General features: G+C 42.9%; 1 protein-coding gene across 3 annotated transcripts in view; it reads left to right on the forward strand.

Annotated features, from left to right (window-relative positions):
• LOC122557100 (connector enhancer of kinase suppressor of ras 2) overlaps positions 1 to 13,092 on the forward strand; it is a 585,950-nt gene that overhangs the window by 84,024 nt on the left and 488,834 nt on the right. For all 3 annotated transcript variants that reach the window (XM_043704404.2, XM_087992202.1, XM_043704405.2), the window contains exon 2: positions 507 to 670. In XM_043704404.2, coding sequence (XP_043560339.1) covers positions 507 to 670 — 164 coding nt within the window. The remainder of the gene's footprint in view (positions 1 to 506; positions 671 to 13,092) is intronic.

A 13,092-nucleotide genomic window follows, 5' to 3' on the forward strand; every position in this document is an offset into this window, starting at 1 on the left:
TCCTGCCTTCTCCTCCTTGTCTTTTGCCTGATGTGTGGTCACTACCTGCCAATTGTGTCTCTTGAGAGAGCACTCCTATGGTCCTTTGGAAATATAGCAACATGATCTTCCAACATGTTCTGGAAGCACCTACCTTTGAAATTGATCTCTTTCTAATAAATTTATACACCGATATCTAATGGATAGTTGACTGTGGCACCAGCTGGTTTAAAATAAGTAGCCCTTTTCATCCGACAATGCAGAGTGTTCATTTCCAGAGGAACATGGTGGGTCAGAAATAGGTTGAAATAATTGTAATTTCTGTCCATAAATACAAATCATATTATAATTTTAAAAAAACTGTCATGTTCTAAAAAGAAGCGCTTGCAACAGTGACAGAAGTAGAATCTACAGTCAGCATCAAAATGAATTAGTTATAGATTTCCATGATTGGAAGAATGGCCTCCTTCTCTGCAATGTTATTCTCTGCAGTACTCATGGTCTTTTTGTTTCAATGTTGTGCACAGGGCTTGATGACTGCCTCCAACAGTATATAAAAAACTTTGAAAGGGAAAAGATCAATGGAGATCAGCTTTTACACATTACACATCAGGAGCTGGAGGAGTTGGGTGTCACACGCATTGGCCATCAGGAACTTATTTTGGAAGCAGTTGATCTGCTCTGTGCATTGGTAAGTTCCAGTTTCACTTTTGTCTTGCCTTTTTCTGCTAGTATACCGTGAAGGCTGAGGTTGGCAAGTAGGCATGATGATTGCTTCAGTTATGGTTAACTATTCATCACTTTTCTAGTGACTATTCATTACATTACAATTTCTTTGCTAAAAGTAAAAATGCACAGCCAATTAAGAGTAACATTTGGAGTACTTGTTGAAACATTCTGCTTTATATCAGAAAATATTGGCCTGACATTTACCAGTTCCTGGGCATGGCAACCCAGAGACCCACCTCATTGCATTGTGTCTTGAACTCATAGCCTTCTGACTACTCAATGAGCCACATTTGAAGAAAGGTACGTGCACCATTGATAATTAGGAGTTTCACTGTTAACGTTTCAGCCTCCATGTTCACCAGGAAGAAGGCAGAGAGTGGGAATTAAAGGGTCCTTCTTAGGATGGAAGCCAGTGACTGGTAGTGTTCCACAAGGATCAGTGGTGGGAGCACAACTTTTCACTTTGTACATTAATGAACTGAGGGCATTCTGGCTAAGTTTGCAGATGATACAAAGATAAATGGAGAGGCAAGTAGTATTGAGGAGGCAGGGAGGCTGCAGAAAGATTCAGACAAGTCAGGAGAGAAGGCAAAGAAGTGACAGATGAAATACACCATGGGAAAGTGTGAGGTCATGCACTTTGGCAGGGAGAATAGTGGCATGGACTATTTTCTAAAGAGGGAGAAAATTCAGAAATCTGAATTGCAAAGTAACTTGGGAGTCCTAGTCCAGGATTCTCCTCAGGTAAACCTATAGCTTGAGTCGGTATTTAGGAAGGGAAATACAATGTTGTCATATATCTTGAGAGAACTAGAATACAAAAGCAGGGATGTACTTCTGAAGCTTTAAAAGGCTGTGGTCAGACCAGATTTAGAGTATTGTGAACAATTTTGGGCCCCATACCTTAGGAAGGATGTATCGGCCCTGGAGTGAGTCCAGAGGAGGTTCACGAGAATGATCCCAGGAATGAAAAGCTTAACATATGAGGAATGTTTGAGGACTCTGGAACTATACTTGATGGAGTTTAGAAGGATGAAGAGAATCTGATTGAAACTTACAGAATACTGAATGGCCTGGACAGAGTGGATGTTGGGAATATGTTTCTATTGGCAGGAGAGATGAGGGCACATCCTAAAAGTACAGGAAAGACCCTTTAGACAGGAGATTAGGAGAAACTTCTTTAATCAGAGAGTGGTGAATCAATTGAGTTCATTGCCACAGAAGGCTATGGAGGCCAGGTCATTGAGTCTATTTAAAACAGAGATAGATAAGCTCTTGATTGCTAAGGGTGTCAAAGGTTACGGGAGAAGCAGGAACATGGGATGCCATGATTGAATGGTGAAGCAGACTTGATGGGCCAAATGGCTTAATTTCTGCTTTTGTGTCTTACGGTCTTACAGGACCCATATAATGAGCTACTATACCATCAAGGCGCAGCAGATAGAAGCCCTGCTGATTTTAGCACAGGTTAATATTTAAATAATCTGAAAATGGCCCAGCAATACAATCAGTTCAAGGGCAATTAGAGATGGGCACAATGAAAGAATAGAATAAATCTGATGTAAGGAAGACACAGCAGGGGAATGGCCTGAATAGTCTTTGTACGTCCTGGCAATGGAGGAGATCCCTTGGCACAGATTGGGATGTGGTGAATTCTCTTGGCAAGGATTGAGAATGAGGGGTGGGAGGAAGTTACTTGATTTGCAGAAGACTTCCTAGTAATTCCCAGAGAATCACAGCCACTCTTTTTGCTCACAATGCGGCTTAAAATCAAATTTAAACTTTTGTTCTTGGGGTCCACAATCTATGTCTCGACATAAACCCTGAGGGTAAAATCAATTCTGTCACATTCACTCGGGTCTTCAACCAAAGTGACAAGTTCCAATAACAACATTAGACCAGATCTCTGTATTTAAAATAGGAATCTGTATCATTTCCTTGAGCATTTCAGTGAAGAGAACAGGTCAGTATCTTGGCATGGTAATGTGATCAGAGAGGGCAATGTGATTTGCTTTACTCCAGCTAACAGTCCCATCAGGTTCTCACCAGACAGGAGCCAGTTAAAAGCAGGACATTTGTCAGTATTGAAGCTTTATCCCAGTTCCAACTATTCCCTCAGTAACTTCCTCAGATTTAACTGGCATCCACCTCATTGTGGTGAATGAGATGTACCACAACAAAATTTATTAACCTACATTGCAGTGTCTCTGGATCAAAGTAACTCTTTCTATGCAGAAAATGTTTATGATGTGGAAAGCATTATATAATTGTAGTTTTCTTTGGACGCATCGATTAAAATTTTACTCAACTCAATTCTTATAGGAAATAATGACATAATTCAGTGAGGGCCACTATTCAGCAAGAGAAGCAAGTAAATTATTAATTCTAGCATCTGGTAGTTTTGCTTCTTTAATCTGAGAAAGAAGCCTTATATTCTCATTGATCAATCAATTCATGTACAACTTAACTTTACAACCTTTTGTGTATTTTCTTGGAGCCTATAGCTCTATTTGAAATAGATCCTGCAGTTACTGGATATGTTCAGCTAATAAGCACTCTCTCCTTAGCATAGCAATAATTATCACAGCCCAGATGTTTCTATTCATTGAATTACTGCAGTGCAGATCCACTGGAGGTGGGACAAGATGAGTTAGCAACATAATTCATGTCTCAAGCCCTAAAGTGTATGATAACCTCAAAAAATTACAAAATGCAGGTTAGTATCAACTTAGCCCAAGGCAGCCACACATACTTTAATGTGAAATATTAATAACATTTCGCTTTTGGGGAAAATAATAGCATTTTGACTATTATTCTCAATTGAACTTCTCTGACAATGTGTTGCTGGTTGCTATCAATGCTTGTTGTGAGCAATCAACTTTAAAGAGAAATAATTTAGAAATAAATAACCTGGTGTTGGTAGTTGTATCAAACTATGGTTCTGAAATTGTGAGAAACAGTATGAGCACAAAGAGGGGCTTTGTAAGTTCACGTAAAGGCTGTTGCTGAACTTTATTCAGTTTTATGTTGTTGAATTCATTTCCAGTGAGCTCTGCTCTTGGATCTTTATAATGCAATTTGAGAAGATGATGTGAAAGCAGATGCATTTCAGTTATTTAGGGAGAGTCAGCAATGATCTGTGATTAAAGCATCAAGGAAGTTTAGAAATGTGGCTTCACCTTCCTGCAAAGATATCCCACTCCACATTAAGCCTCAATAACTGTTCAAAGTGGCCTCATCATTCTCAGCTTCTGTAGATATAGCATGGGTAAATGCAATCTCACTGTGGAATTGCTACCTTTTCCATGATATTCAACTGCAATTTGCAAATGGTACCTCAATGATAGAGTCCTGACAATCCTGTGCAAATATGATGGTCATGAAATTCCCCTGTTGCTACAAATGTTAAAGCAACTTTATTATCCACTGCAGTCTTCTCTAAGCGAATTATGCTTTCTGGAACAATGTTGTAGTTTAGGTTCTCTTCGGATCTTTATTGTTTATACAATTCAAATCCACATTATCCTGTATACTGTCACAAAAACACAGATGAAAATGTTGATGGCTGGGTAAACATTCAGACTAGGCACATTGTGATAGTTTTGTAGGTAGCACAAAGTTATTGTGATATTTCTCAATATCACAAAGTGTGTGCTATAAGGAATGATATTATGAAGTTAAAACACTGGTAATTTGAAAATATTCCTACAGTATTCCTTTATCCTGCTAGTTTTAAATTGGTTAATGTCTTTGTTAAAGTGGTGGAAAAAAGAGTGTTATGCAAACATGTTAAACAAGAGGATGGCTAGAGTGAGGGTAGGGCCGCTCAGGGATAATGGAGGGAACTTGTGCCTGGAGTCAGAGGAGGTAGCAGAGGTCCTTAATGAAAACTTTGCTTCAGTATTCATTACTGAGAGAGATTTCGACATTTCTAAGGACATTGTGAAACAGACATGTGCTCAAATGGGTTGATGCTAAGAAGGAAGATGTGCTGAAAAGTTTGAAAAACATAAGCATAGATAAATCCCCTGGGCCAGATAGGATATACCCTTGGTTACTACAAGAAGTGAGGGAAAAGATTGCTGTGTCTTTGGCCATGATCTTTGCATTCTCACTGTACACTGGAGTAGTGCCAGATGATTGGAGGATGGCAAATGTTATTTTCCCAGAAATAGGGATAGTCTTGATAATTACAGACCAGTCAGTCTTATGTCGGTGGTGGACAAAGTATTGGAGAGGATTCTGAGAGACAGGATTTATGATTACTTGGAAAACCATAGTTTGATTAGAGATAGTCAGGATGGCTTTGTGAGGGGCAGGTCATGCCTCACAAAACTTATTGAATTCTTTGAGGATGTGACAAAACACATTGATGAAGGTAGAGCAGTGGATGTGAAGTATATGGATTTTAGCAAGGCAATCGATATGGTTCCCCATGGTAAGCTCATTCAGAATGTAACAAGGCAGGGAATCCGAGGAAATCTGGCTGTCTGAATGCAGAATTGGCTGGCCTATAGAAGATGGTGGTATATGGAAAGTATTCAGCTTGGAACTTGGTGACCAGTGGTGGTCCGTAGGGATCAGTTCTGAGACCTCTGCTCTTTGTGATTTTTGTAAATAACTTGGATGGAGGAAGTGGAAGGATGGGTCAGTCAGTTTGCTGATGACATGAAGGTTGGTGGAGTTGTGATTAATGTGGAGGGCTGTTGTTGGTTGCAATGGGACATTGACAGGATGCAGAATTGGGCTGATAAGTGTCAGATGGAGTTTAACCTGGAAAAGTGTGAAGTGATTCACTTTGGAAGGTTGAATTTGAATGCAGAATACAGGATTAAAGGCTGGATTCTTGATAGTGTGGAGGAACAGAGGGATCTTGGGATATATGTCCATAGATCCCTCAAAGTTGCCATCCAAGTTGATAGGGTTGTTAAGAAGGCGTATGGTGTGTTGGCTTTCATTAGCAGGGGGATTGCATTTAAGAGCCGTGAGGATATGCTGCAGCTCTATAGAGTCCTGGTTAGACCACACATGGAATATTGTGTTCAGTTCTGGCTGCCTCATTATAAGAAAGATGTGGAAGCTTTAGAGAGGGTGCAGAGGGAATTTAGCAGGCTGCTGCCTGGATTGGAGGGAATATCTATGAAAAAAGGTTGAGGGAGCTGGGACTTTTTTCATGGAGTGAAGGAGGATGAGAGGTGACTTGATAGAGGTGTACAATATGTTGAGAAGCATAGCTACAGTGGATAGCTGGAGACTTTTTCCCATGATGGAAATATCTATCATGAGGGGGCATAATTTTAAGTGATTGGAGGAAAGTTTAGGGGAGATGTCAGAGGTAAGCTCTTTGCACAGGAGGGTGGTGGATGTGTGGAATGCATGGCCAGCAGTGGCAGTAGAGTCAGATATATGAGGGACATTTAAGCAACTCTTGGATAGACACATGGATGATAGTAAAATGAATGGTATGTAGGTTAGTCTGATCTTAGAGTAAGATAAAAGGTTGATGGAACATTGAGGGCCAAAGGGCCTGTATTGTGCTATATTGTTCTCTGTTTTATGTAATTCCTCAACCATAATTGTTTATGATTTAATTTGGTTGTGTCATCAACTTTGTTCCTATTCTGATAGCATACACTGAGATTCACTCAATGCTAAATATTAATGTACGCATTTACATGAAACCAGCTAGGTGAGCTAGCTGTTTGGTCATCCTTTATGAGAAAAGTGACCTGCCTCTCTTAAACATCCAAGAAATCTTCAGCACACCTTTTCTCTTCTCAGCTTGAGGAGTGTCCAATTGTTATGGAACATTGAACAAATAAGGCTTTGATTCATTTATTCCATTAGTTCTGCTAGACAAGAACATTGCAAATATGGAAAAATACTTGTATCAATATATTTTAGATTATTATTCGATTATATATGTTCATATTGTTGTTTGATATCTTGGATGTGGCATTACCCATATGACCATGAGAAGACAGTGGTGAGATGTCTTGTTGATTTGCTGCAGCCTACCTGGTGTATTTTGTCATGGATAAATTCCTCACTGAGTTTAATGTATTGCAATTAAAATATTTTGTTGCTTGTTTACAATGACTTCAGGAGGCATCAAATGGTTGTAGTTCAGTAAATGGTAAGGTTCATCGTTATTCCTGATTAATTCCTTGTTCTGAAGTAATATTGTTTCACACTACGGGAAGGGTTTCCCTGGATACCCAGTAAGTTCCCTCCAACCTATGTTAGAATATTATTGAGAAGATCACTTTGTGAATTTGAACTGCTGGTATAGTGACACTGACAACAATTTCCATGTATGGAAAGAATACTTTATTCGTTTTGGGTAGTACAGAGGGCCTGTTGAATTATAGGCTATATTTTTGACCAATATATTGAGGGAAACTTAGTATTTCTGAAGACATTCCCTGTGGTAATATTAAAGTGTTAGCCATTATCCTTTAATTCTACAGCCATTTATAATTATCTTTTCTGCAATATCACGGTACTTCCTCTAACTGAATGTGTAGACCATGAATTAATTTGCGGAACTGAATGACTCAGGCATGTTAGATGTTGGTCTTCCACCACTGGGATTAAATCCCTAGGCCAGAGAGATAGGATGAAAGAGCCTTTCCTTTGCCTGTTGTCTGCAAGATATGCATAATAATGTGAGTGGAAATTGGCATTGCTACTCAGGAACTGAGCACCACAGTAGGAGATGTTATCTCGGTTGGATTTCAGGCACAGTGAAAGGTGCATTACTCTGTATTTGTTTGATGCAACTGACAAAATAAGGCTCGACATTGATAGGTGAATGCCTAAAATATTGCTCACCAAACATTCTTTACTTCAAGGGTTCAATCAAGTTCAAATGCTTGTAAAAGGAGTATAAGGCACAAGCCAAAGATTAAACAGTTGTCTATATATTTCAAGGAGAAAGTGAGGTCTGCAGATGCTGGAGATCAGAGATGGAAATGTGTTGCTGGAAAAGCGCAGCAGGTCAGACAGCATCTAGGGAACAGGAGAATCGATGTTTCGGGCATTAGCCCTTCTTCAGGAATGAGGAACGTTGGTCGAGCAGGCTAAGATAAAAGATAGGGAGGAGGGACTTGGGGGAGGGGCGTCGGAAATGTGATAGGTGGAAAGAGGTCAAGGTGAGGGTGATAGGTCAGACTGGGGTGGGGGCGGAGAGGTCGGGAAGAAGATTGCAGGTTAGGAAGGCGGTGCTGAATTTGATGGATTTGACTGAGACAGGCTGGGGGGAGGGGAAATGAGGAAACTGGTGAAATCCGAGTTCATCCCTTGTGGTTGGAGGGTTCCTAGCCGGAAGATGAGGCGTTCTTCCTCCAACCGTCGTTTCGCTGTGGTCTGACGAGAGAGGAGTCCAAAGACCTGCATATCCTTGGTGGAGTGGGAGGGGGAATTGAAATGTTGAGCTACAGGGTGGTTGGGTTGGTTGGTCTGGGTGTCCCAGAGGTGTTCCCTGAAACGCTCCGCAAGTAGGCGGCCCGTCTCCCCAATATAGAGGAGGCCACATCGGGTGCAAAGGATGCAATAGATGATATGTGTGGAGGTACAGGTGAATCTGTGGCGGATATGGAAGTTTCCTTTGGGGCCATGGAGGGAGGTGAGGGGGGAGGTGTGGGCGCAAGTCTTGCACCTCCTGCGGTTGCAGGGGAAGGTGCTGGGAGTGGAGGTTGGGTTGGTGGGGGTTGTGGATCTGACGAGGGAGTCACGGAGGGAGTGGTCTTTACGGAATGCTGATAGGGGAGGGGAGGGAAATATATCCTTGGTGGTGGGGTCCGTTTGGAGGTGGCGGAATTGGCGGCGGATGATGCGCTGTACATGGAGGTTAGTGGGGTGGTAGGTGAGGACCAGTGGGGTTCCGTCTTGCTGGCGGTTGGAGGGGCAGGGTTCAAGGGCGGTGGATCGGGCAGTGGAAGAGATGCGGTGGAGGGCATCGTCGACCACGTCGGGGGGGAAATTGCGGTCCTTGAAGAAGGAGGCCATCTGGGATGTGCATTTTTGGAACTGGTCCTCCTGGGAGCAGATGCGGCGGAGTCGAAGGAATTGGGAGAATGGGATGGCGTTTTTACAGGGGGCAGGATGGGAGGAGGTGTAGTCCAGGTAGCTGTGGGAGTCGGTTGGTTTGTAGTAGATGTCCGTGTTGATTCGGTCGCCTGAGATAGAAACAGAAAGGTCGAGGAAGGGGAGGGAGGAATCTGAGACTGTCCAGGTGAATTTGAGGTCGGGGTGGAAGGTGTTGGTGAAGTGGATGAACTGTTCAACCTCCTCGTGGGAGCACGAGGCGGCGCCGATACAGTCATCGATGTAGCGGAGGAAAAGGTGGGGGGTGGGGCCAGTGTAGTTGCGGAAGATGGATTGTTCCACGTATCCTACGAAGAGGCAGGCATAGCTGGGGCCCATGCGGGTGCCCATGGCTACTCCTTTCGTTTGGAGGAAGTGGGAGGATTGGAAAGAGAAGTTGTTCAGGGTGAGGACCAGTTCAGTCAGTCGAAGGAGGGTGTCTGTGGAAGGGTACTGGTTGGTACGGTGGGAAAGAAAGAAGCGGAGGGCTTTGAGTCCTTTGTGATGGGGGATGGAGGTGTACAGGGACTGGATGTCCATGGTGAAGATAAGGCGTTGGAGACCGGGGAAGCGAAAATCATGGAGCAGGTGGAGGGTATGGGTGGTGTCCCGAACGTAGGTGGGGCGTTCTTGGACTAAGGGGGACAGGACGGTGTCAAGGTATGCGGAGATGAGTTCGGTGGGGCAGGAGCAGGCGGAGACAATGGGTCGGCCAGGGCAGTCAGGTTTGTGGATTTTGGGCAGGAGGTAGAAGCGGGAGGTGCGGGGTTGTGGTACTATGAGGTTGGAGGCGGTGGATGGGAGATCCCCCGAGGTGATGAGGTTATGGATGGTCTGGGAGATGATGGTTTGGTGGTGGGGGGTGGGGTCATGGTCAAGGGGGCAGTAGGAGGAGGTATCTGCGAGCTGGCGTTTGGCCTCACCACCAAGGATATATTTCCCTCCCCTCCCCTATCAGCATTCCGTAAAGACCACTCCCTCCGTGACTCCCTCGTCACATCCACACCCCCCACCAACCCAACCTCCACTCCCGGCACCTTCCCCTGCAACCGCAGGAGGTGCAAGACTTGCGCCCACACCTCCCCCCTCACCTCCCTCCAAGGCCCCAAAGGAAACTTCCATATCCGCCACAGATTCACCTGTACCTCCATACATATCATCTATTGCATCCTTTGCACCCGATGTGGCCTCCTCTATATTGGGGAGACGGGCCGCCTACTTGCGGAGCGTTTCAGGGAACACCTCTGGGACACCCGGACCAACCAACCCAACCACCCTGTAGCTCAACATTTCCCCCTCCCACTCCACCAAGGATATGCAGGTCTTTGGACTCCTCCATCGTCAGACCACAGCGAAACGACGGTTGGAGGAAGAACGCCTCATCTTCCGGCTAGGAACCCTCCAACCACAAGGGATGAACTCGGATTTCACCAGTTTCCTCATTTCCCCTTCCCCCAGCCTGTCTCAGTCAAATCCATCAAATTCAGCACCGCCTTCCTAACCTGCAATCTTCTTCCCGACCTCTCCGTCCCCACCCCAGTCTGACCTATCACCCTCACCTTGACCTCTTTCCACCTATCACATTTCCGACGCCCCTCCCCCAAGTCCCTCCTCCCTATCTTTTATCTTAGCCTGCTGGACCAACTTTCCTCATTCCTGAAGAAGGGCTAATGCCCGAAACGTCGATTCTCCTGTTCCCTAGATGCTGCCTGACCTGCTGCGCTTTTCCAGCAACACATTTCCATCCCAGTTCAATTTCTGGTTAATAGTGATGCCAGAAGATTGGTGAAGATTCAGCGAATGTAATACCATTGAATACTAAGGGGTGATGATTAGATTCTCTCTTGTTAGAGACAGTCGTTGCTTGACATTTGTGTGATATGAATGTTGCTTGCCACCTATCAAATGAAGTCAAAACATGGTGTTGGAAAAAATGTGGTCTGGGGCACATTCCTGATGAAGGGATTATGCCCAAAACGTTGACTCTCCTACTCCTCGGATTCTGCCTGACCTGCTGTGTTTTTCCAGCACCACACTTTTTGACTCCTATCAACAGAAGCCTGGGTATTGTCCAGGTCTTGCTGCAATGTCAACAAGGGCTGCTTCAGTATCTAAGGAGTAGTGCATAGTGTGCAATCATCAGTGACTATTCCCAGTTTCTGACCTTGTGATGGAGAGAAGAAAATTGATGAAGCAATTGAAGATAGTTAGGCCTCGTACATTCCCTTGAGGATCTCCTGCAGGAGACCTAATTGCCATTTAACAACCACAACCACCTTTCTTTGAGCCAGGTATGACAATGAAAAGCTTTCCCCCCAGATTCTCATTGAGTTTAATTTTACATGGAGCTCTTGATCTCAGCTACTGTTAAATGCCACCTTAATATTAAGAGAATTTCATTCACATTTCACTTCTGCAATGCAGATTTTTTGTCCATGTTTGGATTTATGCTTTAATGAAGACAGGAGCTGAGCTGCCTGGCAAAATTCAAGCTGGGCAGATTATTAGAGAATAAGTGTGACCTGATGGTGCTTTCAACGACATCAACTTCGATCTTTTCCAATCAACCGTGTTCAGAGATGTTATTACTGTGATGATGATATGGCTTTAAGAGTACATTTGTTCTGATTTTTTTCACAAAGAAAGGTTGAGATCAGAAGTGCTAATTGGTCTACTTCAAAGCCCATAAAGTAAACTTGGATTTTGTGAGGCCTTTTTTTTTCTAAGGTTGGAACAATAGAAGCAGCCTGAATGGGTGGGGGCAAGCTCCCACAGAGCCAGGATTTTAGTTTTAGTTTTTCAGTAACAGTTGTTGCTGTGTTTTGAAGCTGGATTTGAAAGTTAAAGTACATCTTTCCCTGCTATTCTCTCTCTGAGTATTCTCTTGATGTTTTACCTCCTGGACTGTGACACAATCTACTTTATTGAATGTACCTTTTCAAAAGAGTGTGTTTATGAGATGTTACTATATTGGAACAGTTAATTAGTAGTAGTTAGTACATTTATTATTTTGTTAAGCATTTCAATATAGTTACAGTCGAGCCAATTCTTTTCATTTTATTTTGTCTCTATTTTAATGGTAATGTAAAAATAAAGTAGTTTGAACAATCAAATTGCATCTGGTACGCAACATTTTACACTTAGTTTTAAAATAAGAAGATGTTATGGTCTTGTCTATGTTCTGAATATATTTTGAGGGGGTTTGGTTTAGTTCATAACATTACATACTTCTGGAGCAGGTGGAACTTGAAGCCGGATCTCTCTGTCTCTGAGGAAGGGACAATGCCACTACACGACAGCTTCTTAATATTCTGCTCATGGTTAAAATTGCCTCCTGGCCGTCACGACTGGATGTAATTACACTGCAACACTTTGATCTGATCGTTAGCTTGTGGGGATTGCTTATCTCAGTCTATCACATGCTGTGTCCCCTATTTAACATATAGTTCTGATTGGCTTATGATGCCCAATACTAAAAAAAAATTTATAGACTAATGAATTAATCCTGTCTGCCACAGAATTTCGGTTACTGTGTGTGCAGCAGTTTCCCAGATTAGCCCCTGGATGACTAGCTTTTGCTATGCTCCTGTTCCCTATCAGAATAAGTCATGGAAAGTGAGATTCTGATTCATTTCAAAAGGCAAGAGTAACCTTCATTATTGACTGTAACCAATAATTTTTAAAAAATGTTTCCCTTATCTTTCTGAATGTGTGGTGCAGTTTGAAAGATGGGGAAATGGTTGTTGCTGATTGGAAATGAAACACTGAAACCTTTGAATCCAGTGTTTCACCTTCACTTAAAAAATATTTTGCCTCGTGCTTTGTCTCCCTCTGAATCTTTTTCTTCACAACATTCAAGGATGTAGTTGTTCTGTCAGACCTTTTGCTTGAAGAATTTAATTAAAATGGCACAAATAGTAAGACTGATGTCTCATTGCTGAAGAGACCTTTACTAGAGAAGAAACCTTTAGCCTTTTCCTTTGAGAGTATGGTTTTGACTAGTGTCATCTATTCATTTACTGTGCAAGAAAATGTCCAGTGTTTAATTGGAGGAGTTTCTTATCATCCTGTGCTGGATGTTGAACAAGCACTGAAAGAGGTAGTGGTGAGGTAATAAAACTGAAAGAACTGCGGATGCGGTAAATCAGAAATGAAAACAGAAATTGCTGGAAAAACTCAGCAGGTCTGGCAGCATCTGTGGAGAGAAATCATGTCACATTTCAGAGAAAGCAACTAATTGTACTGCATGAGAATTGTACTGATTGGTTAGAAAGTCGACTCTGATCGAGACTTTAT

The sequence above is a fragment of the Chiloscyllium plagiosum genome, unplaced genomic scaffold, assembly GCF_037043375.1.
Source record: "Chiloscyllium plagiosum isolate Xiang-an unplaced genomic scaffold, Cpla_swu_hap1 HiC_scaffold_11, whole genome shotgun sequence".
In the NCBI taxonomy this organism is placed as follows: domain Eukaryota; kingdom Metazoa; phylum Chordata; class Chondrichthyes; order Orectolobiformes; family Hemiscylliidae; genus Chiloscyllium; species Chiloscyllium plagiosum.